The 27,425-nt window shown below is 42.4% G+C and overlaps 1 protein-coding gene across 2 annotated transcripts in view; it reads right to left on the bottom strand.

Annotated features, from left to right (window-relative positions):
* Window positions 1–26,470, bottom strand: part of atp13a2 (ATPase cation transporting 13A2) — a 107,228-nt gene extending 80,758 nt beyond the window's left edge. For both annotated transcript variants that reach the window (XM_034171960.1, XM_034171959.1), the window contains exon 1: window positions 26,351–26,470. In XM_034171960.1, coding sequence (XP_034027851.1) covers window positions 26,351–26,432 — 82 coding nt within the window. In that variant the 5' untranslated portion in view covers window positions 26,433–26,470. The remainder of the gene's footprint in view (window positions 1–26,350) is intronic.
* Between the last annotated feature and the right edge of the window lie 955 nt (window positions 26,471–27,425).

Below are 27,425 nucleotides of genomic sequence, written 5' to 3' on the forward strand. Positions count from 1 at the left end.
CAGTGCCACCAAACTCACATCAACCACTACACATTAGATGTCTTATGGAGGTGCAGCTCATGCGGCCATCAGTCCAAAACCAATTCTGGATATCTACACGACGTGCAAACTAGGTTCGCTATGACCCCACTTAGACATCAATACACAGTTAAAATTTGAACCTCAAGACTAGTTAACTTTTTTGGATGTTGTGTGGACATCTAACACAGGTGCAAGATATCCTTCCCCTAAACCATGATGTTGAACAATCTTTGTTTTCAGGTCATTTGAGAGTTGTTTAGAGGCTCCCATGTTGCCACTCATTAGAAGAGATGCCAAGAGGAGAAACATTTGTAAATGGCCACCTTAAATACCCTTTCTCATGATTGGATTCACCTGTGGAAGGAGGTCAAGGGTCAATGAGCTTACCAAACCAATTTTGTGTTCCAATAATTAGTGCTAAATGTATTCAAATAAATAAAATGACAAGGGTGTCCAAATCTATGCACCTGCCTAATTTCGTTTAAATAATTATTGCACACTTTCTGTAAATCCTAGAAACTTCATTTCACTTCTCAAATATCACCGTGTTCGTCTGCTATATGATATATTTAACTGAAATTGCTGATCCAAACAACCAATGATTTATAAAGGAAAATCATGGAAATCATCAGGGGTGCCCAAACTGTATAAAGTAATAATTACAAAGCAAAAAGAATAAAGAAAATGCAAGGAGTAGAAACGAAGCAAAATCTTGGGTATAATTCAAATAAGCAAAAAACAAGATATATCTCCACAGATCTTTCTAGCTATTGTGTTGGAGCAGCAAGACAAACATACAAGTGACAAGTTCCGGGCCCAGCTCGGTTCAGCCACAGCATACTCGCCACGTAGCACTGATACCCCCATCCTCTGAATGGTTTGTGCCAACACTGCACACTCAACTCGTGCATTAGTCTCACACATGACAGACCTACTTAACTAAGATTTCAACCAGTCAACACCACTCTGACTGGCTGAGGCAACATGTCATCATGACCTAACCAGTCAACGCCACTCTGATCAGCTGATTGCTTGTTTTTTCTTCTTTTTTTTTGACAAAAAAGAACAGATTTGCTCACCTTTTTGTTTCATTTCAATAATTTTGCATCTTTGAATATTCTTTGCCTTTTTTCAGGCCATCACGATGCAAGCACAGCACTTCAGCACAAACATCTGTCACCACCTGGTGAATATTCATCTCATCACACTTTAAACAGTCACTTTTTTATTTTATCAGGCCTTGTGTAAAAACACTCTGTGTTTTTCAGGATCTCGACATGCAGCAAAAGATTGTTCCAGGGATGGGTATTGCTCCAGGTAAAGAAACAGGATCAAATCAGTAATGGTTGGCTTCCAACACTTCTTGTTGGCCAACCAGTAGGGTTAGTTTATTTCAGTGTTATGACATGGTATTGTATTATGTCCAGGGGTTTTAAAATAAATTTAAACTGTACTAGGTCCAGCATCAGGTCCAGGTCACGGCACAGTGATCTTACCAGCCCCCCACCCATGACAGGCTAAGGCATTGGTGAGCTGTCTAAAGACCATAATTCCATCAAAGCATTTTAGTACTGTTGCACTACTAATTGTTATGTTATTTCCGATTTATTATTTCTCTTCTAATGCTGCCCTGATCTGTTGAAAAGTTAGTCATTAGGTAATTTCTAAACCATCTTTCTGTGGGGCAGATGCATTGACCGATGGAAAATGGACATTCCGATCACAGCTGGATGAGGACTTCCGGGTCACGAATGGAGTAGACGCTCATCGCTCATGCTCCCGCAACATTTCGATGTAAATTAATATTTAACAAGGACTGTGTGGCCACATAGCAGCGTTGGCTTTTATTACCAATCTTCTACTGCCCGAGGTCTGAATGGCGTCGAAGTCAGCCAGGAAAGACGGGAAAAAAGACGACGAGTCGGCAGGTGCTAACATGGCAGCCCTGGCTAAGCCACTGGAGGAGCATAAAGCAGCCCTCTCCGCTGAGTTTAAAATGGCCATGATCTCCCTTGAAACTAAGCTAGACTGTGTTCAAACAACCATCTCCGACCACGGACAGAGACTAACCTCCCTGGAAGCCAAAGCGAACCAAGTTAGTGACAAGTTGGAGGAGATGGAGGCTAAACTCGGTGCTCTGGAGCAGGGCTACAACAAGCTAAAGGCTAAGGCTATCGACCTCGAATCCCGCAGCCGATGCAACAACATATGGATAGAGGGAGTGCCTGAGTCTGCGGAGGGCACGTAGCGCACTGCCTTCTTTTCAAAGCTCCTGCTTGAAATCCTTGGCGAAGGGGTTCTGAGCTCGCCCCCGGAGTTAGACCGAGCCCACAGAGTGCCGACCGCCAAGCGCTCCGGGGACAAACCACGGCTGGTGATTGCACGAGTTCATAACTACAGGCTTAAAGAACTGATCGTCCAAGAGGCCCGCAAAAGGAGAGGGAAGCTGTTCTACCAGGGGAAACCAGTGGCAATTTTTGAGGACTACTGTCCTGAAATTATGGAGCAGCGCACAGCATACCGAGAGGTGATGTCGGCGCTTTACCAGCGGGGTTTCAAACCATCGCTGCTGTACCCGACCAAACTGAGAATTACAACCAAAGACGGTGAGAGGAAACGCCTCGCCTCTGTGAAGAATGCTGAGGACTTTCTGGCGTCACAGCGCTGAATCTGCAGTCTGCAGTGATGTACGGTAACTGTGTGACGTCCGTCCAACACGACATTTTATGCTGATGCTCTGATCCAAAGCCAGTGTGATTCGACAGCTGATTGTGGCGCCACCGCGCAGCATATCGGAAAGCACACGTGGTTTCCAGCTGGGTGCCTTTATCGCCGATATCCCCCCCCTTTTTTTTAAATTATTATTATTATAACTGTAATTAGGGGTCTTCATCTTGGTAGCACCAGCCTACTTAACCTCAAGGACTGGCCATGTCACGTGGCTTCCAGCTAGGTGCTCTCATCACCCCCCCCCCTTTTTTTTTTTATACACAAAGTTGGTGTCCGTATTTGGGTAGCGCTCACCTACCCTGTATCAAAACTGAACATGTCACGTGGCTTCCAACTGAGTGCTCCCACCAACCCCCCCCCCCTTTTTTTTTTTTTCTTTCTTAACCCTAATTAAGTGTCTTTGTCTTGATAGCACTAGCCTTCTTAACATTACACCAAGGACTGGTCATATCACGTGGCTTCCAGTTAGGTGCTCTCATCGCCCCCCTTTCCCCCCCTTTTTTTTCTCTTCTTTAAGTGCCTCCTTTGTAGTAGCACTTGCCTACTGTACACCAAGAACAACGTTCCTGCTTATGCTGGTCTGATTTATGACACCTCACCATGCTTATTCGACTGGCAACTGAGTTCTGGACCTCTCTGTTAGCAAGCCATGGGACAATGTTTACGGGGCAAGTTGCGCCAGAGGAGACATATGGCTTACAGCCCCAGTGGTTATCACTGTTACTTATCGTTACCATTCTCTTCAACATGTTAAATATTGACTAACTTTTGATCCAGGGAGAAGGAGTAGGTACACAGGGAAGTATATGCATGGAGAAGTGCGTAGGAGAAGTATGCAGCTGCAGTTCGAGTCAGCTGCTTTTTGGGAAGTGGTAAGAAGGTCTGCTCTTTGTTCTTCTGATGTTCTGGGCAGGGTTGGGGGGGGGTCTGTTTTTTACAGCAGGCACACGTGCAGGTCCCTCTATTTCTTCTTATCTTCTATGTGTTGGTACATGCATGCGCATGTATGTACGAGGTCTATTAGAAAAGTATCCGACCTTATTATTTTTTTCAAAAACCATATGGATTTGAATCACGTGTGATTGCGTCAGACAAGCTTGAAACCTCGTGCACATGCGTGAGTTTTTCCAAGCCTGTCGGTTGCGTCATTCACCTGTGAGCAGGCTTTGAGTGAGGAGTGGTCCACCCCCTCGACGGATTTTCATTGTCAGGAAATGGCGGAATGATTTGGGCTTTTTTTCCATCAGAATTTTTTCAGAAACTGTTAGAGACTGGCAGCTGGAAACCATTCGAAAAATGTATCTGGCTTTCGGTGAAAATTTTACGTGCTTCATAGAGAATAAGGACTGTTACTACAGCTTTAAGGACGGCTTTAAGGACGCTTGGCACGCCGCGCTCCGTGCCGCCATCAAGAGCCACAAACCACCGGATCATTTCTAAATGGATGGCTCTGTGGAGCCGGACCGTCGTGTGCACTTTCTCTGGTTATCACAAGAGCTGGACATCAACCATTTTCTGGCAGATTTCACTTTTAACAAGAGATTTTGTCATGGAAAGCCGAGCGGAGGCTTCGCGCGTCACGACCGATTTGCTGATGGAGCGAGACAAAGGAACACCTCTGTTTTGGTCTCACAGGACGGCTTTGAGATGGCGTTCAGACAGCTGTCGGTGGTTTTTCCATCAAGTGATTATCCGAGAAATTGTGGATGTGCCTGGAAATGCCAGAACATGTCCCGTGAGGCTTCATCACGGCGTTGCTGTGCGCCATGCGGCACTGCCGCGACGTGCAAAGCCTCCGCTCCTCTTTCCATGACAAAAACTCCTATAACAGTGGAATGTGCCGTTCATTTCCAAACTGGATGCTGTGTTTTATCCGGGACGTCATCTGACTAGCACAGGAATTGTGAAAAGACGTGGACATCAGCACTTTTTCGGCACATTGAGACAGACGTGCGGAGGAATTCCGCGCGTCGCGGCGGTGCCGCATGGCGCTATGCAACGCCATGATGAAGCCTCACGGGACATGTTTTGGCATGTCCAGGCACATCCACAATTTCTCGGATAATCACTCGATGGAAAAACCACTGACAGCTGTCTGAACGCCATCTCAAAGCCGTCCTGTGAGACCACAACAGAGGTGTTCCTTTGTCTCGCTCCATCAGCAAATCGGTCGTGACGCGCGAAGCCTCCACTCGGCTTTCCATGACAAAATCTCTTGTTAAAAGTGAAATCTGCCGGAAAATGGTTGATGTCCAGCTCTTGTGATAACCAGAGAAAGTGCACACGATGGTCCGGCTCCACAGAGCCATCCGTTTAGAAATGATCTGGTGGTTTGTGGCTCTCGATGGCGGCACGGAGCGTGGCGCGCGCCGAGCGTCCTTAAAGCTGTCCTTAAAGCTGTAGTAACACTCCTTATTCTATGTGAAGCCCGTAAAATTTTCACCGAAAGCCAGATAAATTTTTCGAATGGTTTCCAGCTGCCAGGCTCTAACAGTTTCTGAAAAAATTCTGATGGAAAAAAAGCCCAAATCATTCCGCCATTTCCTGACAATGAAAATCCGCCGAGGGGGTGGACCACTCCTCACTCAAAGCCTGCTCACAGGCGAATGACGCAACCGACAGGCGTGGAAAAACTCACGCATGCGCACAAGGGTTCAAGCTTGTCTGACACAATCACACGTGATTCAAATCCATATGGTTTTTGAAAAAAATAATAAGGTCGGATACTTTTCTAATAGACCTCGTATATGTATATACACTCAACAAAAATATAAACGCAACACTTTTGGTTTTGCTCCCATTTTGTATGAGATGAACTCAAAGATCTAAAACTTTTTCCACATACACAATATCACCATTTCCCTCAAATATTGTTCACAAACCAGTCTAAATCTGTGATAGTGAGCACTTCTGCTTTGCTGAGATAATCCATCCCACCTCACAGGTGTGCCATACCAAGATGCTGATTAGACAGCATGATTAGTGCACAGGTGTGCCTTAGACTGTCCACAATAAAAGGCCACTCTGAAAGGTGCAGTTTTGTTTTATTGGGGGGGATACCAGTCAGTATCTGGTGTGACCACCATTTGCCTCATGCAGTGCAACACATCTCATTCGTATAGAGTTGATCAGGTTGTCAGTTGTGGCCTGTGGAATGTTGGTCCACTCCTCTCCAATGGTTGTGCGAAGTTGCTGTATATAGGCAGGAACTGGTACACGCTGTCGTATACGCTGGTCTAGAGCATCCCAAACATGGTCAATGGGTGACATGTCCGGCGAGTATGCCGGCCATGCAAGAACTGGGACATTTTCAGCTTCCAAGAATTGTGTACAGATCCTTGCAACATGGGGCCGTGCATTATCCTGCTGCAACATGAGGTGATGTTCTTGGATGTATGGCACAACAATGGGCCTCAGGATCTCGTCACGGTATCTCTGTGCATTCAAAATGTCATCAATAAAATGCACCTGTGTTCTTCGTCCATAACAGACCCCTGCCCATACCATAACCCCACCGCCACCATGGGCCACTCGATCCACAACATTGACATCAGAAAACCGCTCACCCACACGACGCCACACACGCTGTCTGCCATCTGCCCTGGACAGTGTGAACCGGGATTCATCCGTGAAGAGAACACCTCTCCAATGTGCCAAATGCCAGTGAATGTGAGCATTTGCCCACTCAAGTCGGTTACGACGACGAACTGGAGTCAGGTCGAGACCCCGATGAGGATGACAAGCATGCAGATGAGCTTCCCTGAGATGGTTTCTGACAGTTTGTGCAGAAATTCTTTGGTTATGCAAACCCATTGTTTCAGCAGCTGTCCGAGTGGCTGGTCTCAGACGATCTTGGAGGTGAACATGCTGGATGTGGAAGTCCTGGGCTGGTGTGGTTACACGTGGTCTGCGGTTGTGAGGCTGGTTGGATGTACTGCCAAATTCTCTGAAACGCCTTTGGAGACAGCTTATGGTAGAGAAATGAACATTCAATACACGAGCAACAGCTCTGGTTGACATTCCTGCTGTCAGCATGCCAATTGCACGCTCCCTCAAATCTTGCGACATCTGTGGCATTGTGCTATGTGATAAAACTGCACCTTTCAGAGTGGCCTTTTATTGTGGGCAGTCTAAGGCACACATGTGCACTAATCATGGTGTCTAATCAGCATCTTGATAAGGCACACCTGTGAGGTGGGATGGATTATCTCAGCAAAGGAGAAGTGCTCACTATCACAGATTTAGACTGGTTTGTGAACAATATTTGAGGGAAATGGTGATATTGTGTATGTGGGAAAAGTTTTAGATCTTTGAGTTCATCTCATACAAAATGGGAGCAAAACCAAAAGTGTTGCGTTTATATTTTCGTTAAGTGTATATAGTTGTCCTTCCCTTTCTTTTTCTCCTTTAAATGGCAATGGCTAGGCAAGTTAATCTGGTGAGCTGGAATGTCAGGGGTCTGAACCATGTTGTTAAGAGGAAAAAGGTGCTAACCCATCTCAAACTATTAAAGGCAGAAATTGTGTTTCTGCAGGAAACTCACTTGCAATCTTCTGAGCATTCTAAATTTTTTTCCAAATGGGCAGGGCAGTGTTTTCATTCTTCCTTCCGGGCTAGGGCAAGGGGAGTGGCCATTCTCATGTCTAGAGATGTACTGTTTGAAGCAACTCACATCATGGCTGACAGAGATAGCAGGTTCTTAATTGTCTCTGGGAAACTCTTTGATACCAGTGTTGTCCTAGTTAATGCGGATGATGATGTTACCTTCTTTGAAAAAACTTTTTCCAAGCTTCCAGAGTTGGACTCGCACTACCTAATCATGGGCGGGGACTTCAATTGCTGGCTGGATCCAGTACTAGACCGCTCTTCCTCCAAGCCAACTATGAGGACTAAATCAGCCTCGTACATACAATCGTTTCTGTCAGAGGGCGGAATCTCCGATGTTTGGCGCCATCTTCATCCTGATGATAGGGCGTATTCCTTCTTTTCCCCCATGCACAATACATTCACCAGCATAGATCATTTTTTGTGGATGACAAAATCGTTCCCCAAGTCAGCTCATGTGACTATCAGAGTATAGTCATCTCCGACCATGCTCCTCTGACAATGTTAATGAATTTCCCCGGGATCCCAAACCCCTCAAGACATTGGCGATTTAATTCTACACTACTCTCAGATGATAGCTTTATCAAGTTTATGGAGGAACAGATCTCTCTATTTCTTGAAACCAACAATACTCCTGACATATGTGCACTCTCAGTTTGGGAAGCACTCAAAGCCTATTTGAGAGGCCAAATTATCTCATATACAGCAAACTTGAAAAAAAAATCCCGGAAAGACCAATCAGACCTCCTATCTGAAATCCATAACACTGACAAGAAGTATGCAAAACACCAAACTCCTGAGCTTTATAACAAAAACACTGAACTCAAAACCAGATTTGACCTCTTGACAACCTACCAAACACAAAACATTCTCCTGAAAACCAATTGCACATTGTATGAACACGGGGAGAATTCGGGGAAACTACTCGCTAACTTGCTAAGGGGACACAGAGCCAAACAACACATATCGGCCATCCGCTCTGAAAATGGAGAAATGACTTCCAACCACAATGAGATCAACACTACGTTTAGAAATTTTTATTCCAATTTATATTCCTCTGAATTTGACGGAGATGAGGCTAGTATTAGTACTTTTCTCGACTCTCTACCTATTCCCTCTGTTCCTGTAGACCTCATGGAGAAGCTAGAGGCTCCTATATCACAAGCAGAAATAACCCAAGCCATCTCTCTGATGCAGTCTGGGAAGACACCGGGACCTGACGGTTTTCCCACTGAATTTTTCAAACAGTTTTCCAAACCCCTCTCATCGCAATTTGCAACGGTCCTACACGAGTCACACCAACGTGGCTCACTTCCACCATCACTAGCTGAGGCTTTCATATCATTTATCGCAAAGAAAGGAAAAGACACGGCTGACTGCGCCTCCTATCATCCTATCTCACTCCTTAATACGGATGCCAAAATTCTAGCAAAGGTCCTAGCTCTCAGATTGGAAGAGGCCCTCCCTCATATAATATCCACTGATCAGACCGGCTTTATTAAAAGCCGCCATGCTTTTTTTAATATCAGATGCCTTCTTGACGTGCTATATACACAATCCCAAGATAAAACTCCGGAATGCATTGTTTCCATTGATGCGGAGAAAGCATTCGACCGTGTCGAGTGGAAATATTTGTTTTCAGTGCTATGCAGATTTGGCTTCGGTCCCATGTTTGTAGGCTGGATTAAGCTGCTCTATGCTGCACCTATTGCAACTGTATGGATGAATGGCATAACATCCCAATCATTTGCATTAAGCCGTGGAACACGACAGGGTTGTCTGTTGAGCCCGATACTATTTGATTTAGCAATAGAGCCACTTGCAGTCGCGCTGAGAAACAGCACTAACATCCAGGCATCTATAGGGGCGGCATAGAGCATAAAGTCTCTCTTTACCCTGACGACCTCTTGTTGTATATCTCTGACCAAATTAACTCTCTGACCGCGGCGTTGTCTCTTTTTGCAGAATTTGGACGTATGTCCGGATACAAAATTAACATCCACAAGACAAAGCTTTTTCCAATAAATGACGAGGCCCTGGCAGCTGATTACAGCAGCACCCAATCCTTAAAATTGAGAAACGGCAGTTTACTTATTTAGGATTAGAGAGCACCCATAAATTTAAGGACCTATTCCGTGAAAATTTCGTAACCCTCCACAATCGGGTGAGAACGTCTCTACAACAATGGTCACCCCTTTCATTGACACTAGCCGGTCGTGTAAATTCTGTAAAAATGAACATACTGCCTAAGTTTATATACCTATTCCAATCTCTACCTATATTTGTTCCCAAATCCTTTTTTACTTTGTTGGATTGGACTATTTCTTCATACATCTGGCAGAATAAGAAACCCAGAGTAAGCAAAGCTGTGCTCCAACGTTTGAAGATCGACGGCGACATGGGATTACCAAATATGCGCTCCTACTATTGGGCAGCAAATATTCGCTCTCTTGCCTTTTGGTATAAATACAACCTTCGATCGGATGGCCCAGAATGGCTAACAGTCGAGCTGAACTCAGTCCAAAACATGTCACTCTCTGCATTGCTTGGTGCCCCAACTAATTACCCAATACCCAAACAAATAAAAAATCCAGTAGTACGCTCCGCTTTTAAGGTGTGGACTCAGTTTAGGAGGGCATTCAGTCTTGCCGAAATTTCCATGCTCAGCCCTGTTGCATCCAATCCCCTTTTTGCCCCGTCTCAATATGATACCTCCTTCATGGACTGGCATAAAAAGGGCATCATTTCACTCTCGCATCTATTCAGGGGCAGCAGTTTTTCTTCTTTTGACGAAATCTCTGAGAAATTCCACTTGCCCAAAATGCACTTTTTTCGTTTTTTACAGGTCAGAGATTTTATGCTTCCCCAATAAACCAGGTGCTAATCCAATTGACACATTTCTCGCCTTTAATCCAACCTTGAAGGGCGCATTCTCCAAACTATATTGGAACATTATCGCACTCTCGCATTTGACACTAGACAGGACCAGAAAGGCGTGGGAACAGGACCTAGGAAGCTCGATATCCACCGACCGCTGGGACTTGATCCTAAACTCGATTCATAAATCATCAGTGTGTGCAAGACACTGCCTAATCCAATTCAAAGTGGTTCATAGAGCTCACAGACAAAGGCAGAATTAGCTAGCATATATCCCGATGTTACTCTCACCTGTGTCAAATGTAGGATGGGCGATGTCGCCCTCCTCCACATGTATTGGTCATGCCCCCACTTACAAATCTTTTGGAGTGAGATTTTTCGCACTCTTTCAAATATCCTGAAGCGTGAACTCTATCCAAACCCTATGATGGCCTTATTTGGTAACTTTGGGCCTGACGACCCCCGACTAACTTCGGCAGAGCACCACATGGTCTCCTTCTCCCTCCTGTTGGCCAGGCGGGCCATTTTGTTTAAGTGGAGGGAGGAGATCTCGCCCACACACACTCAATGGCTGAGGGACATTATGCACTGTCTTGCTCTAGAAAAGATGCGTTTCTCACTGAAAGGTACTGAGGGTAAATTCTATAAGACTTGGGGATCCTTCTTAACCTACTTTCATGACTCGTACGTGTTGTAAAATACGACTGCGGAGTAGGCCCCTGACATCTAAGTAGCTCAATATCTGAAGAAGGACAAGCCTGCTGACTACTGTGTGTGCCTTAGCTGTATTTCTTTGGGGGGGTGGCAGGTTCAACATCCTTCCTCTATCCTGATAAGATCAAGAGGAGTCATCATACGCTCCTACACAGGGGCTTGTATAACACTTGGGAGGGTAAAGCATTTAACTGTACTTTCCATACTGGTACCTGCCTAATACTGGGAAGATATGTTCTGTTGTTGTTATTATTGTTATTATATTTGTAATATACAATTCCAAGGCGTAACTACTGCCTTTTTTTTTCTTCTTTCCATGTGTGTATGTACGTGTATATGCATGTATGTATATGTATATATATGTAGGTGTGTGTATGTATATATGTGAATACGTTCGCGTTGGGAAATTTATACTCAACAAAAATATAAATGCAACACTTTTGGTTTTGCTCCCATTTTGTATGAGATGAACTCAAAGATCTAAAACTTTTTCCACATACACAATATCACCATTTCCCTCAAATATTGTTCACAAACCAGTCTAAATCTGTGATAGTGAGCACTTCTCCTTTGCTGAGATAATCCATCCCACCTCACAGGTGTGCCATACCAAGATGCTGATTAGACACCATGATTAGTGCACAGGTGTGCCTTAGACTGTCCACAATAAAAGGCCACTCTGAAAGGTGCAGTTTTGTTTTATTGGGGGGGGGGGGGGATACCAGTCAGTATCTGGTGTGACCACCATTTGCCTCATGCAGTGCAACACATCTCCTTCGCATCATCCGTGAAGAGAACACCTCTCCAATGTGCCAAACGCCAGTGAATGTGAGCATTTGCCCACTCAAGTCGGTTACGACGACGAACTGGAGTCAGGTCGAGACCCCGATGAGGACGACGAGCATGCAGATGAGCTTCCCTGAGACGGTTTCTGACAGTTTGTACAGACATTCTTTGGTTATGCAAACCGATTGTTTCAGCAGCTGTCCGAGTGGCTGGTCTCAGACGATCTTGGAGGTGAACATGCTGGATGTGGAGGTCCTGGGCTGGTGTGGTTACACGTGGTCTGCGGTTGTGAGGCTGGTTGGATGTACTGCCAAATTCTCTGAAACGACTTTGGAGACGGCTTATGGTAGAGACATGAACATTCAATACACGAGCAACAGCTCTGGTTGACATTCCTGCTGTCAGCATGCCAACTGCACGCTCCCTCAAATCTTGCGACATCTGTGGCATTGTGCTGTGTGATAAAACTGCACCTTTCAGAGTGGCCTTTTATTGTGGGCAGTCTAAGGCACACCTGTGCACTAATCATGGTGTCTAATCGGCATCTTGGTATGGCACACCTGTGAGGTGGGATGAATTATCTCAGCAAAGAAGAAGTGCTCATTATCACAAATTTAGACTGGTTTGTGAACAATATTTGAGAGAAATGGTGATATTGTGTATGTGGAAAAAGTTTTAGATCTTTGAGTTCATCTCATACAAAATGGGAGCAAAACCAAAAGTGTTGCGTTTATATTTTTGTTGAGTAATAAAAAGATTTTGAAAAAAAAAAAAAAGAAAGAAAATGGACATTCCTATTGCCTTGGGATGATAAGTATTGATCGATTGCTGGCTTGCCCAAACAATCGCGGGCTGAGTTCCAGTCGATCACATGAAAAAAAAATCTGTCCCGAAAGCATTTAGTGCTGCTATAACAGACGGGTGCAGCAGGTGGCAGCAATGCACTAATAAGGATGCTGGCTGCTGTTAAACACCAGACAAGAAGATGAGCTCTTCTTCTATGGTGGAGGATAAAAAATGAAAAAAATTTGAATTTTTATCCTGGATTATTATTTTTTTTATTTATTTGAATGGCAAATCTATCTGTCTTATCTGCAATGTAAATGTCGCTTTACTGAAGACAGGAAATACAATGCTAACTAATGCTAACTGCTAACCCGGCTAAATCCCCTCTGCTCGCCCGAAAAGTCTAGGAATTGAAAAGTTGCCTAGCAGCACAATGGTCCATAAATATGGAAGAGTGATGAATGTGGCTAACAAAATTGCATGTTCTGTTCGGGCCAGGAGTCTGAGGACGCATTTATTCTGTGTGCAGCTGGAGGAGACGTGCAGAACACACATCTGCTGCACTCAGACATTATGTGGCTCAGCAGAGGTAAATTTCTGGAACTGGAATTTCTGAATTGTTGTCTGAAATGAAAGAATTTCTGAAAAGTTCAAACCGTGCTGAATATGCACAGCTTTTAGATTTGGAAGCAGTTGGCACTTGGACAGAATTAAGCACCAGGACAAAAACTGTTGAACCTGAGAGTGCACATTATGATAATCATGTGCAGAGCATCTTGTCAGAATCTGACAGGCGCCTGACTGACTTTGCATCCAATGAGCCTGTTGTCAGTTTTCTCAGTTTTCCATTTGGGGAAAATAAAGATGTGGCCTGTATATCGTCCAAAGTGGCATCACTCTTCAACCTGGATAACTGTGCTATTGAGAATGAGATATTGAGCTCAAAATCCAGAGCAACGCCTGACATGAATGTCCAATTCTGGAATCTAATGCAGACAGAGAGTGCCCGAGTGCCTGCTTAACGCTCAGCATCTACTGTCTGGACTATGAGAGACTAGCTTCCTCCTCTTGCTGCCAGAAGTCCCACTAAGGTAGGGAACAACTTTTCCAACTTGAGGCCAGTCCTTGGCCTACTTGTGCTGATTCTTTTCCACCATGCACATTTACTTCAATAATGCATTATAATTATTAAAACTTTATCTTTTTGCCAGAAAATTGTGTTATTATATTGGTGCACAATAAATTGTGGCTACGCTATGGCGTTCCATATGGCTTGGTAGATCTCGATACACTGTCAACTTTAAAAGTAGATCTCGGTTCAAAGGCACCCCTGCTCTATTGGCAGTGTGAAATGACAATGAACGAGAGATAAGAGTACAACTTCCTCTCTTCGTTTACTCTTCTCACACAAATTGCTTCCCAATTATAGCAGTGGCTTGTTTTTCAACTGTCAACTGTAGGGTGATTTGTATCATATCAGATATCATTTGTTTGAACTTTTTTCCTTTCTCCAACACTATCTACTGTCTTGATAACAAATATTCTAAACTATTCTAAGGTAATCGGAATCAACAAATGTATTTATTTCAGTGTATCAGAAAAAAGGTCTTAAACCTGCTCGTGGACTTTTGAAATCGATATCAATAAGTGCAACCTGCCTCTTCAGCTGTGCATATTGAGAAGATGGAGACCATGGAGCATTGTGTGAGAGGAGCAAAACCTCTGTGATGCACAAGCCTTTGATGCCCTATTAGGTTTTACAAGTCTGAAAATAATTTATTTAATCAGGTTAGTCCCATTGAGCTCAAGATCTCTTTTGTAAGGAAGACCTGGTTAATTATAAAGTTTCCAATTCACCTAACCTAAATGTCTTTAAATGTGGTAGGAAACTGGAGCACTCGGAGGAAACCCGCACAAATACGAGGAGAACATGCAAATACCATACAGGAAGGCCACAGGTGGGAATTGATCCCATGACCTTCTTGCTGTGAGGCAACAGTGCTAAAAACTAAGCCACTGTGCTGCCTAGTCTAGCATAACACAATACAGTCCACTCACACACTGTTAGACTCCTCTGGGGAGTGTCAGTCACCTTTATATTGGACTTACTCCAACAGGTGCTGCAAACTGCAAGAACTGGAGGGAAGAACACCAAGGACTGCATCCACAAAGTCCTTGACAGGTATGTTTCTACATATATTATGAAGTGTGTGCTCTGTTTGAAGTTTTTTTTCTGGGTATGGACAAGCCTGCAGAACAAGCCTGTTTCATTTGCCTTTATTTTCTTGCTTAACCCTTCTGCACCCCTTGGTACAGTTCTTGCATTTCAGTTTATTATGAAAATACACTGTGGAAGAAACGGTTCCATCTTTTCCCCTTCAGACATTTTCTTTACACCATTGACTCCCATTATAATGTCAACTTCTGATCCTTCTCTACTTGTTGGCAAAAAACATTGTCTGAGGATGTCATAATAGGTGAAAAGCAAATGAAATTACAAGTTCACAACACAATACATGTGATCTATGGACCAGCTGTTCTGAAAAGAGTGGGGCAACCTAGGTACACTGATCAACATAGTAAAAAGTTCTTTGTGATCTGTGTGATGTTCCTACATATATCATTGTCACTGATTTATAAATGTCATTTATTTTTCTTTAGGGTCTTCACTAATGCCCTGATAGCAAACTTCAATATGAAGGGGAAAAAGAGCAAGAAATCTTTGGAAAGGACAAAGGTTTATAAAGCAATACAAGGTAAGCCCATATTAGTGGAGCAGATAACTGTAACAATTGTTCATTTCTGGAAAGAAGCACCAAAGTTGGCACAACTACTCCTTAGACATTACTCTTTTGAAAAAACTGAGTAGCCACTTGAATTTTCAGTAGGCTGCCAGGTAGGGGTCAATTGAAGAATTACACAGGGGTCAAAATTTAAAAATGCTCCAATCATATTGAAAGCTATACCACATTATTTTTCTGATCATAACGATACCAAAAAGGTATAGTTTGGACTATCTATGACTGAATGTTATGGAGTTATGGGGTAAAAACAACAAGAATGGTGACAAAGGTCAATTTTAGTTTGTACAGGGGTTAGAAGTTAAAGTTGTTCCAATTTTGGTAAAAAAGTGGTGCAAATTATTGGTTGAACTAATAGGATTAATAAATGAAATAGTTTTGACTGTGTTGAATGCTTGGTCTGCAAGGTAAAGGTAGAGCAATGTCGACGTCCACTGGATTCTATGACATGTGACATATGTTACCCTGTAACATGATAACTAAGCATGCCACATAGTGCAAACTATTCCTTTTTAAAACCCTATTAACTCAACCAATAATTTGCATGACATTTTACAATACTTAGAGCAACTTTAACATCAAACCCCTGTACAAACTAATGCTGACCTTTGTTACCATTCTTGCTGTTGCCAACATTCGTGCTTCTTTCCAGATTTGAAAGATTCCTCTGTAAATATTCTCTTATCTGCTGCACTATATTTCATGCTGACTAAGGGAAGAAAATAAACTCCTGCCAATCTGTAAATATTAACCTGATTAGACAAAACGTTTCCTCTCCTGTTGACATTAAAAATACAATGCCAACTGTCTAACATAACCACCTTTAACATTTGCTGTAATGGTTTTGTTTTAATCCAGTATCGGTAGTGGATGCATAGACAACCTACTTTGTTTACAAATATGGGGACTTTGTGTATGACTGCAGATTGCCTTCATATTTTCACTGTTATTTGTATTCAGTATATACAGTGGCTTGCAAAAGTGTTCAGCCCCTTGGTATTTCATGCATTTTAATTTGTTTATGATGTTTCAAATACAAAAAGTAAATCAGACTCTCAATATAAAAAAATTTAAAATCATCTTCCTTAGACTCAAACTGAAAACAAATCTCTACAACTTGATATAAATTAATTAAAAATATAAAAGCCAAGATGATGGGTTGCATAAGTAATCAGCCCCTTTGGTATAACACCTGTAAATAATCAGTTTAATTGCCAGTTGTCTTCATACAAGTCAGGGGATGGATACATGAACATTTCCAAGTCACTGAATATGTCTTGAACTTTATTTACATCAGTTATGAAGAAATACAAACAATATGGCACCCTATGGTAAATCTGCATGGAGTAGACAGTTCTCATAAACTGACTGTGCAAGAAGGAGAAGAGTGAGGAAAGCCACCAAGACACCCAGAACAACCCAGAAAAGGTTTTAGGCTTCTGTGGCTGTGATTGAAGAAATCAAGAGTTTCCCATCTCAGGGTAAACCAACTCAGAGTAAATGGTAAATGAACTGCATTTATACAGCCAAGCGTTTTCCAGCTGCATCAGATGCTCAAAGCGCTTTACACATCAATGCCTCACATTCACACCAATGTGAGGCTGCTGCATGCCATGCAAGGTGCCCACTACACACCGGGAGCAACTGGGGGATTAAGGACCTTGCCCAAGGGCCCTTAGTGATTTTCCACTCAGGCTGGGATTTGAACCAAGGATCCTCTGGTCTCAAGCTCAACGCTTTAAACACTAGACCATCACCTACCCCGTTCAGAGGGTTACTCAGTTTGCTGAACCTCCTTTCTGAAACAGGCCCCCCGATTTGTTCTGATAGTTCAGGGACAAATCGGAAATATGCAGTATTTTGGAAGACCAGGAATGGGAAACACTGACAATCTTTTGTCTTTGCCCACTCCAAAATCTAAATATATACTGTAGATCATCCATCTACGCTGTGTGACTGCTGTAATATACATCATCAACAGCAACAACAGTAATAATAACAACGATAATAACAACAATAATGATAGACTTTCAGACCATGTTTTCCTTCACCTTTGACAAAACTGTTCCAAACTCTAATCACCTCCAGATGTCTATCTAAGTAATATTCCCACAAAGTTTGATCCATCAATGTTTCTTGTTTTTGTTTTTTTGTTTTTTTTAATTTAAGGATCCCCATTAGTCTTTACCTTAGTAGAGACTATTCTTCCTGGGGTCCATTCTTAAATGAAAGTATTACAATTACATCAAAGTATTACAATTTATACAACTCATATGAGATATACATATACATATGAGTTTTTGAGATATACACACACAAAAAAGTGTTTTTCAGTACAAGTTTTCCTTGATCTTGACATTTGAACAAACTACTCCAAAATCAAATCACCTCTCGATATCAATCCAAGTAATATTCCCACCAAGTAGGAAAGAAATCTGTCCAGCTGTTTTCAATGTATCTTGTCCCCCACCCACACACACAGAAGTAAATACAATACCCTGCTCGATGCTTTGTCAATGTACAGGGCAATTATTTGACATATCAGTAACTGATAACAGATTAATCTTTTGAGTTCTTTATCAAATAAAAATGTCAAAAAGTCACTTGTTCCAGTGTGTGCGTTGGGAAGAGATGCTTTTCTCTGAAAGCACAACATTTTAAGATGCTGCCGTGCAAATGTCCTGTTTGTCAGGTTGTGCAGTGTTTCTTGTTTGTTAGCAGGACTGGTTGAGTCTTCAAGCAGGCACTGCCAAACTTTGAAGATCAATCTTATCAAGTGGAGAAGAAATCCATTTACTTTGAGTGTTTATTCTGTCTTGAGTGTTATGACCCTGAGGTCAAATGTAGTTCTGTTTGTGGCATATGAGTGTATTTACACTAACCACCTTGGTGGGGCGCTGCTTATTCTGCGTGTGTGTGAGTCTCTCTTGTTGTAGTTGAGCTTGTACAGATGGCACTGGCTGATTGGTCCTGAAAAGAAGGCTCCTGGCTTTATAAAGAAGGCTGAAACCAACCGCCAGTGCTCCACCCCCTTCCTGTTCCCAACTGATGTGTGTCTGAGGACACTTGTTTTTCTTTAATTAATCTTTTGCATTCTTTTTTGTAAATTTTTCAATTATTTCTTTTTGCAAAGCATTCCAACATTTCTTGTAAGTAGGGGTAAGAAGCCACTAGACATGGACCAATAACCGTTTCACGGTATACCGCGGTATGAAAAAGCCACGGTATCAAAACCACTACAATTTTCCGTTAAACCATCCCTACGGTATGAGCTGGTTATGAGAATTCTTGACAGGCAGAGCGGAGGTGGCCGCTGCCACCCTTTCCCCTGGCGCGCACCTCTGTCTCTGTTTACAAACAGGCAGCTAACGTTAGCAAGCTCTGCATCATGGCTGAAGGAGGCGAAGCCTACACTGAACTTTTCCCTCCATCTAAAAGGACCAAGTCGCTGTATGGGATTACTTTGGCTCCCGTAAAAAGGCTGACACCAACGAATTGGAGGAAGGAGGTCGTCCAACATTTTTTCATTTTATTTTCCGCGGAATAGCCCTTCAAACAAAAATGGGGACAACAAAGCACCGTAGCTATGGCCTGTGTCAGACGATTCAAGATACCCCCAAAGGATTACATGGAAGGAGTAAACTTTATCGCATCTTTGAAACCACTGAGAAGTACAAGCAGTGGACTCAAGTCGTGCTTGTGGTCGACCAAATTTCTCCCACAAATATGTCAAGAAGGACAAATACATCTATTCCAAGCACTTTGTTGGTGAAGCTGGGCGAAGTATTGAGCATCCAGAGTTCTGGACGTTATTCCAGCGATGTTTCTCCCTAAGCAAGTAAGTCATGTTTCCCACAGGGCAGATGCTGCATGTCTAAAAGAGAGACTATCATTTTGGTATTTTCTCTAAAGTTATCAGTGGTATAGCTCGTAGTGGTAGACATCGTGTCAATTAGTGTGCCTGAATCATGCGCACTTCATATGCAAATAGCCATAATGTTGTTAAAGCACATTTTCAAGCTATACATAATACTGTGAAACCGCGGTATTTTTGCCCACGGTTATCATACCGTCCAAATTTCATAACGGCCCATGCCTAGAAACCACGTTAATTTGATAGTTTTCTCCTGTTTTTGCTTAGGCGCTTAGGTAAGACCACTGTTGTTTGGCTGTTTTATTTTATTTATTTGAGTTTTATTTGGTAAGAACAGGGTTTTTGGTAGTTTGTTTTCATTGTTATTTTGGCCTTTTTCTCACCCTGAAGTTTTATTTAAGAATAATAAATTTGTTGTATTTGGACTGCAGACCTGGATGTTTGGTCATCCTTGGGAGTGGGGGAGTCATTTTTATGTTATGTCTTGGTTCACCCCTAGGCCCGGTCATAACATAAATTGGGGGCTCGTCGGATCCACTACAGGAGTTTTTTAGTTTTTGGGTTTTCCTTCCCTTTGTGTGGTTGTCAGTTGGTAAGTTTTTCTCACTTTTTCTTACTTTATATTTGTTGTGGACAATGGAATTTCATTTAGATAGCTTTGTCAAACATTCCACTTTGCAGCAGCTGCACACTTGAAGGAAGGTGGATCTGTTGTTGACTGCTAACCTGTTTAATGTGCAGGCACCCTTAAGTGCTAAAAAGGCAGAGCTAAGAGACATCTTGGAGGAGGAGTTGGGAAAACAGGGTTTGTTGGTAAGCCTGCCTTTAGTGGAGGGTGTGGTGGAAGCTGACGTGGACCTCCAGGAAACGGTGCATCCCGTCACGCCACACCCTGCAGGTCCTCCCCTTAAGGCAGGAGTGTCAGTGGAAGAGCTCCAGCTGACACTCCGTATTAAAGAGGTGGAGTTGAAAAGTCATGAGTTGGAAGTACAGGCAATGCACCTTCGGGTGAGAGCCTTGGAGCTGGAGCGCCAGCCCAGAGTTGCTCCCAGTCCACCAGTTGATCCACAAGCCCCACACTCCTCCCATGGGAATTTTGATGTGAGTCAGCACATTGTGCTGGTGCCTCCATTCAGGGAGTCACCAGCACATTGTGCTGGTGCCTCCATTCAGGGAGTCGGAAGTGGACTCTTATTTTAGCACTTTTGATGGTGTAGCGACCACGTTAAACTGGCCGAAGGATGTGTGGTCTTTGCTGCTGCAATGTAAATTGGTGGAAAAGTTCAGGAGGTGTGTGCTGGTCTCCCAATAGATCAAAGTCTAAATAGATCCAAGTCTACAGTGTTGCGTGCCTATGAGTTGGTACCTGAGGCATACCGACAGAGGTTTAGAAATTGTGAGAAAAATGTGAACCAAACTTATGTAGAGTTTGCACGCGAGAAAAGCGTGTTGTTTGTCAAGTGGTGCCAGACCAGCAAAATACAGGATTTTGTACAGCTCCGGGAGCTCATTTTATTGGAGGAGTGTCTGCCTGAGTGCACAGTTGTATACTTAAATGAGCAGAAAGTTTCTGTTCTGGCTGAGGCTGCTGTGTGTGCAGATGAGTTTGTTTTAACCCATAAAGATGTTTTTACGACCTCTGTGCACCAGGAACCCTCCCCACCTTGGTAGGGCGCTGCTTATTCTGCATGTATGTGAGTCTCTCTTGTTGTAGGTGAGCTTGTACAGATGCCACCGGCTGATTGGTCCAGCAACGAAGGCTCCCGGCTTTATAAAGAAGGCTGAAACCAACCTCCAGTGCTCCACCCTCTTCATGCTCCCAACTGATGTGTCTGAGGACACTTGTTTTTCTTTTGTTAATCTTTCCCTTTCTTTTTGTAAATTTTGTAATTATTTGTTTTTGAAAATCAGTCCAACATTTCTTGTTAGTAGGGGTGAGAAGCCACGTTATTTCATAGTTTTCCCCTGTTTTTGCTTAGGAGCTTAGGTAAGACCACTGTTGTTTGGTTGTTTTATTTGAGCACTAGGTAAGAACAGGGTTTTTGGTAGTTTGTTTCTTTGGCCTTTTTGTCACCCTGAAGTTTAATTTAAGAATAATAAATTTGTTGTATTTTGGACTGCAGACATGGAAGTTTGGTCATCCTTGGGAGTGGGGGAGTCATTTTTATGTTCTGTCTTGGTTCACCCCTAGGCTCGGTCATAACATGAGTTTGGATTCTGAATATTTTTATAGCTCCTTTAAATTTTGCTGTAAGAGGTCTCAATCTCAATGGGACAAACCTGGTTAAATATCAGTACATAATTCTGTTTGTCTGATTGATTTTAATAAAATCTAAGACGTATACTTATTGAGTCACATATGGATCAGAAAGATGTTATAGAAACATGTTGATAAAATTAAATATCTGCAAAACTGACTTTGCACATTTTTAGCCAGGTGTATGATATCTTACAAACCTTTACCTTGTCAGCCCAGAAATATACTGATTTCCATTTCAGATCAGACATGTTTGAGCTCTTCCTGGGTCTCGTGCCCGTTTTTCTCCAACCATTTTTAAATGGCGTAGTTTCTGTTCTTGTCCAATCTCATATTTCTGCCCAGATTTGTGAGAATTTGTTGACTGATTTTTGAGGAACAAACCAACAAACAATATGTAGCAAAAAAAAAAAAAAAAAGTCCTTCATTTCCCCATTGAGAAAGAGATAATGAAAGTGAAATATAAAGCAATGTATTTTTGTGACTTCATATTTTGTGTCCCAGTGCTGAAAATCTGAGGAAACCAAATAACTGAGCCCTGTGTGTCAGTCATCTTAGCATGTGGCAGCTTATTAAGGTTGATGTAGCGAGTTTAGACAAACTACACATTACCTTGTTTTTACAAGCTACAAAAAAGTTCAAAAAGTCATCAGGTTTATACGTGAATGCCTGCTGTCTTTCACTATTTAGTAAAAGTGTACTTTTAGTGAAAATATCAATTTCAATTTATTTCAATTTATTAATTTATATAGCGCCAACTCACGACAAAGTCGCCCCAAGGTGCTTCACACAATTCATAACAACACTAAGTAATTTAAAATCAAAATTAAATTCAAGAAAAGCACAGTAGAATAAAAAGAAATTACAAAGCAAACATAAAAACAAATTAGATTAATGATAAGACAGTCTAAAAAAGTGGGTCTTCAGTCTTGATTTAAAAGTCTCCACCGTGTCAGACTGCCTAATAACTGCAGGTAGATCGTTCCAAAGAGTCGGACCACGGTAGGAGAAGAGTCTATACCACACAGACTTCTTGTTCACCCTCGGAACACACAGAAGCCCTGCGCCCTGCGAACGCAAGGGCCGCGCAGGTACGTAGGGCTTAACCAAGTCCGCCAGGTAGGAAGGTGCCAGTCCGTGAACAATTTTATAAACCAACAATAAGACTTTAAAATCCAATCTGGCAGAAACCAGTAGCCAATGAAGGAATGCCAGAATGGGTGTAATGTGGTCAAACCTTCTACTTTGTGTCAAAAGTCTGGCAGCAGCTTTCTGTACCAATTGAAGTCCCCAAATGCTAGACTGCGGCAGGCCAGAAAATAAAGCATTACAATAATCCAGTCTAGAAGAAATAAACGCATGTATCAAAGTCTCAGCATCAGCCATAGACAGGATGGGACGAATCCTCGCCACATTTCGCAGATAGAAGACAGTCCTCATATTTCTTTGATTATGCAGTTCATGAAGTGGCAGCTGCGTTTCCTAAATTCACTCAATAAGGTACTAATGTGTAAAGTCCATAAGTATTTGGACAGTAACCAGTTCGTAAGTTTGCCTCTGTACACCACCATGATGGAGACAAAATTAAACTATCAAGATGTGCTTGTAGTGTAAACTGTTGTATGTAATTCAACTAGTAGCCTATAACAAAAACATTGCTTTAACCATTTACAAATTACAGCCATTTTTACACACACCGAAACAAACACCTGCGCTGGAGTTTAAAGTAACAGAGTCGTCGCGCAACAGCCACTCTCTGGACCTGGAAGGTTCGAATCCAATGGAATGGTGTGATGATTGGGAAGAATCCAGGTTGGCGCCTCAGCACCAGCTCACTTGGTAGAATCCAACTACGAGGATTTTCGAGGACTGCTGCCATTACCAAAATATATCCAGTCTGATCTCTGCCACCAGCTCTCATCCGCCATCGCTGCTGCCCAAGGGTTTCTTTGCCATAACCCAGGCCAGGGAGGCTAAGGGGGTACCCAGTGCTTGCCCAGGGCACTGCCCCCAAGTCTATGGAACAGGGAGGGGGGACTCACTGTCCCTCCACAGGCTGCCTAAAAAAAAATAGGGTCCTGTGCCGTACCCATTTTTACACACACTCCATAAGTAAAGTAAATCCCTTCAGCTGCTCCCTTGTTTTCACTCAGGGCTGCCACAGCAAATCTGAGGTGGATCTGCATGTTGAATTTGTACACGTTTTACACCAGATGCCCTTACTTATGCAACTCCGCATTACATGGAGGAATGTTGCAGGGGTGGGGTTTGAACTGGGAACTTTCTGCACTGAAACCAAGTGCACTAACCACTTGGACCCCTGCCGCTTTCAAAGCCCATAAGCAGAGGTGGGACAAAGTCACCAGCAAGTCACTCTCAAATCATGAATTTGCAAGTCTCAAGTCAAGTCCCAAACCAATTGTTTGCATGATGACTTCAGACTTGCAGATTGATGACTTGAGAATGACTTGACAGTGACTTTGTTCCACCTCTGCCCATAAGTAATAAAAGTAAATGCAGTACTGTTTACAAAATTATCCAGACAGTTTTCTTTAGACAAGTCAGGGGATGGATACATAAAAAATTAATTTTCAAAGTGACTGAATATGTTATGGACTTATTTTACATCAATTATTAAGAAGTGCAAACAGTATGGTAGTGTGTGGTAAATCTGTCTGGGGGAGGCTGTTCTCATCCACTGAAGAAAGAGGAGTGAGGGAAACCACAAAGACTCACATGACAAGCTTATATAGACTAAGCTGTGGAAAATCCAGAGAACAACTTTCAGGTTTATGTCAGAGCAGACAGTTGCACAGAAAAAAAAACTTCCCAGTTTCACAATAGGAAATGAGTATGCACAAACAGCAGGGCATACACAACATGGTCATCTAACCATGAAGCAAAAACCATTCTGTAACAGCAAAACGCATGTACTTTGTGTTGTCTGTGCGCTATGCAAAAGGTAAACAGCGGGTTTGGTGAGCATGATTGAGAACTTCATACTTTGTTCACTGTGCAGCAAAAGTGCATGATTTGCATATTTTGATTTCAGTTGGCCATTTAGTCTGTACATGTCAACAAATTGTGGCAACTGTAAATCACAGTTAGTTTGGAGCACAAGACAAATGCAACTCCATATTGGACAAAGGGCAGGGGTGGGTTTAAATCAGAAGAGAACCACTGCCATACACCAAAGATCCTCACAATAGGACCCTACAACTCTCTGAGGATCCTTGGGTATTACTGGAATGACTCTGCGTCAAATGAGGGGCTACTTTGAGAGCCAGATGAAGCAGACTACTTGCAGCATGCGGGAATGTCAGCTACACTACAGCAATGTGGGAATTCGCAGCATGTTCCAGTGTGCAGGTGCCTCAGTGCTAGGAACTCCCTGCAAGTGGAAAAGGCCAAGGTGATGCCAGCTATCACCTAGCAAGTAATAAAAAAAAAAAAAACACCACAGTGACTCCTTACAGCAGTTATCATTCCTCCAAAAAAAGCAACACTGACTGCAGGAGATGAACATTTTTGCCCTCACCCATGCTCAATGTGTGTTTGGCTGTGTGTCACCAACTTGATTAACCTTCATATTTAGTATATTGTTCATGTTCTCCCTGCTGTGACTTGCATCATAATGTACTGATTTTAAAAGTGTGCATAATAGGAGTGAAGTGTCATGCAGTGGCACCAAGCTCGCTCTATGGTAGATGGAGGCACAAACCGGAAATGGCACTGGTGGAGAAAAAGCCACAGACCGGACAACACTGTCATAAAAATCCATAAAAAAGCCACAAACTGATGGTACACAAGCCGCAAACCAGAAATGACATGGTGACATGCTGAAGATCTTCGCTTTCTCATGTCCACGACATATACATATTACAACTCACACAGCACATAATGTGGACATTTACTGCCCCCCGTTGGCTGTAGGAAGAGCATGAGGGGCTCAGTGGGCAAAGAGAATCAGATCTAATTCACTTTGTCATTGCGTGCTTTGTGTTGGGTCAGTTAGATTTAGAGAGTAAATTCATTCCACTGTAAGCACGTACTTAGATGAACACTAATGATAAATGTTTGAGACTGTTTCATGACACCCTCACCCCACTGGGTTAACTCAATTCAATTAAACCTATTTATATAGCGTTAAATCATAACATATGTCAAACCTCCCCATCAAAAGATAACACAACACATAAACAAGCACCCTGGTGACAGTGGGAAAGATAAACTATCTGTCATTTAACAGGAAGAAACCTGAAGCAGATCTGACTCAGTGGGGTAAAAGTCTGCTATGAGAACTGCAACAAGACAGAAAAGAAGCCACAACACAAGACTGACCAAACATTCAGTAACTTATAAAAGGAAAACTTCAACTGAGACAACCAAATACAACTCATTGTGCACAATGGCAGGATAACACAACTGACTACACAATGATGAGCTGGAGATCAAACTCACAGAGCTTAATGGGTCACTTCTCATCAAAGATGGTGAGGATTTAAAAACCTAAATAATTTCAGGGCAGATTTCAAGAGTTCTACATCTATAGATTGAATAATGAACATATTAAAAAATATGAAGCCTTTATTATCAGTTTTCATGACTGCTGACAGATGTGAACAAACGTTTTCCTCCATTCAGAACTGCTGCAAAAAAACCTGAAGCTTTTAAACAAAAGCTTATCTGTGTCTAATAAATAATAACAATAAACCTCCATCTCATAGCACAGTTAAGCAATCACATTAACTATTTTACTGTGCTTGTTTTTCTGTACAACAGAAGTCAGTACTGTTTGCTAACAGTTGTGCTAACTGTTAGCAAACACAGCAATGCACACGAGTCCTGCTGTCTGCATTGTAACTCTACTCATTATTATAGTAAAAAAAATCCTCTCACCACGCCTGTCCATGCTCTGTTCAGGACTGAAGACTTCTGTCACATCATAGAGCTTTAAACGAACAGTCTTCAGCACTATCATTTGTTTATAGGACACCGCTGTACGGCGACTGTAGTGGACCAAAATACTCAACAGCGCTCCTTCTTCTTCTGCGCTGCTGAAGCGTAGCGCCTTTCGATTAGCGCCCACAAATGACACGGATGTGAAATGCAACAAGCAGAGAATCAAACAAACAGAATAATAACAGTCTCTCTTCTGAAATAAATATCTGTGTGACTTTGGGACATGGGACCTGTACAAGATTCAATATTAGAAGAGGAATCCAACAAGGCCGTGGAAGCTTCCTCTTGTTTGTAATGGTTGCAGAAATTCTATCTTTTTCTATTTATCTCCTTTAAAATTTTTGTGAATAATAGTTTCATTGTGAATGGTAATCAAACTAACATCTGCAGTTATTTTTTTTTTTTCTATTAACAATCATCACTCTAAACAAATGTGCTAAAACAATCCGCCACTAGAGGCGCTGCAGTCAACCCAGAAGTGTGACGTCAGTGTATGGGCATGTGTTTACTACGTTTTTGAGGGCTTTTTTTTATTTTATTTTATTTTATTTTGTTTGGAGATGACAGAGCTAACACCGGACAGGATTTTCTTTTTGAGAAAAGGTACCCAATTTTTTGTTTTTGCTTTGTCAAACTCACTTAAATTGTACCGGAAGGAAGAATAGGGATTAAAAATCAATATATAGGGAATAAAGAGTAAGCATTTCTCTTCATTTTTGCTGAATATCAGAAGGATTAGCCATTTCACAAAGATTCTGGTCGATCGCCAAAATCCAGTGACTGCCAGCATGAGATGATATACAAATTTAAAATGAAGGAGAATGAAAGAGAGGTGGTAATCCATCGTTCCTGAACATTTCATGGCGATACGAGGGGATATCAAAAAGTTTTGAGCCTCAAACAGAAAGAGCAAGATATTGGGATTTGGATTTATAATGTTTTTCAATGGTGTTTTTTTTTTTTTTTTTTAGGTCTGAACAGTACGAGGTAAGGTATGATTTTTGCAGCAGAA

The sequence above is a fragment of the Thalassophryne amazonica genome, chromosome 6 (genome assembly GCF_902500255.1).
Source record: "Thalassophryne amazonica chromosome 6, fThaAma1.1, whole genome shotgun sequence".
Classification (NCBI taxonomy): Eukaryota; Metazoa; Chordata; class Actinopteri; order Batrachoidiformes; family Batrachoididae; genus Thalassophryne; species Thalassophryne amazonica.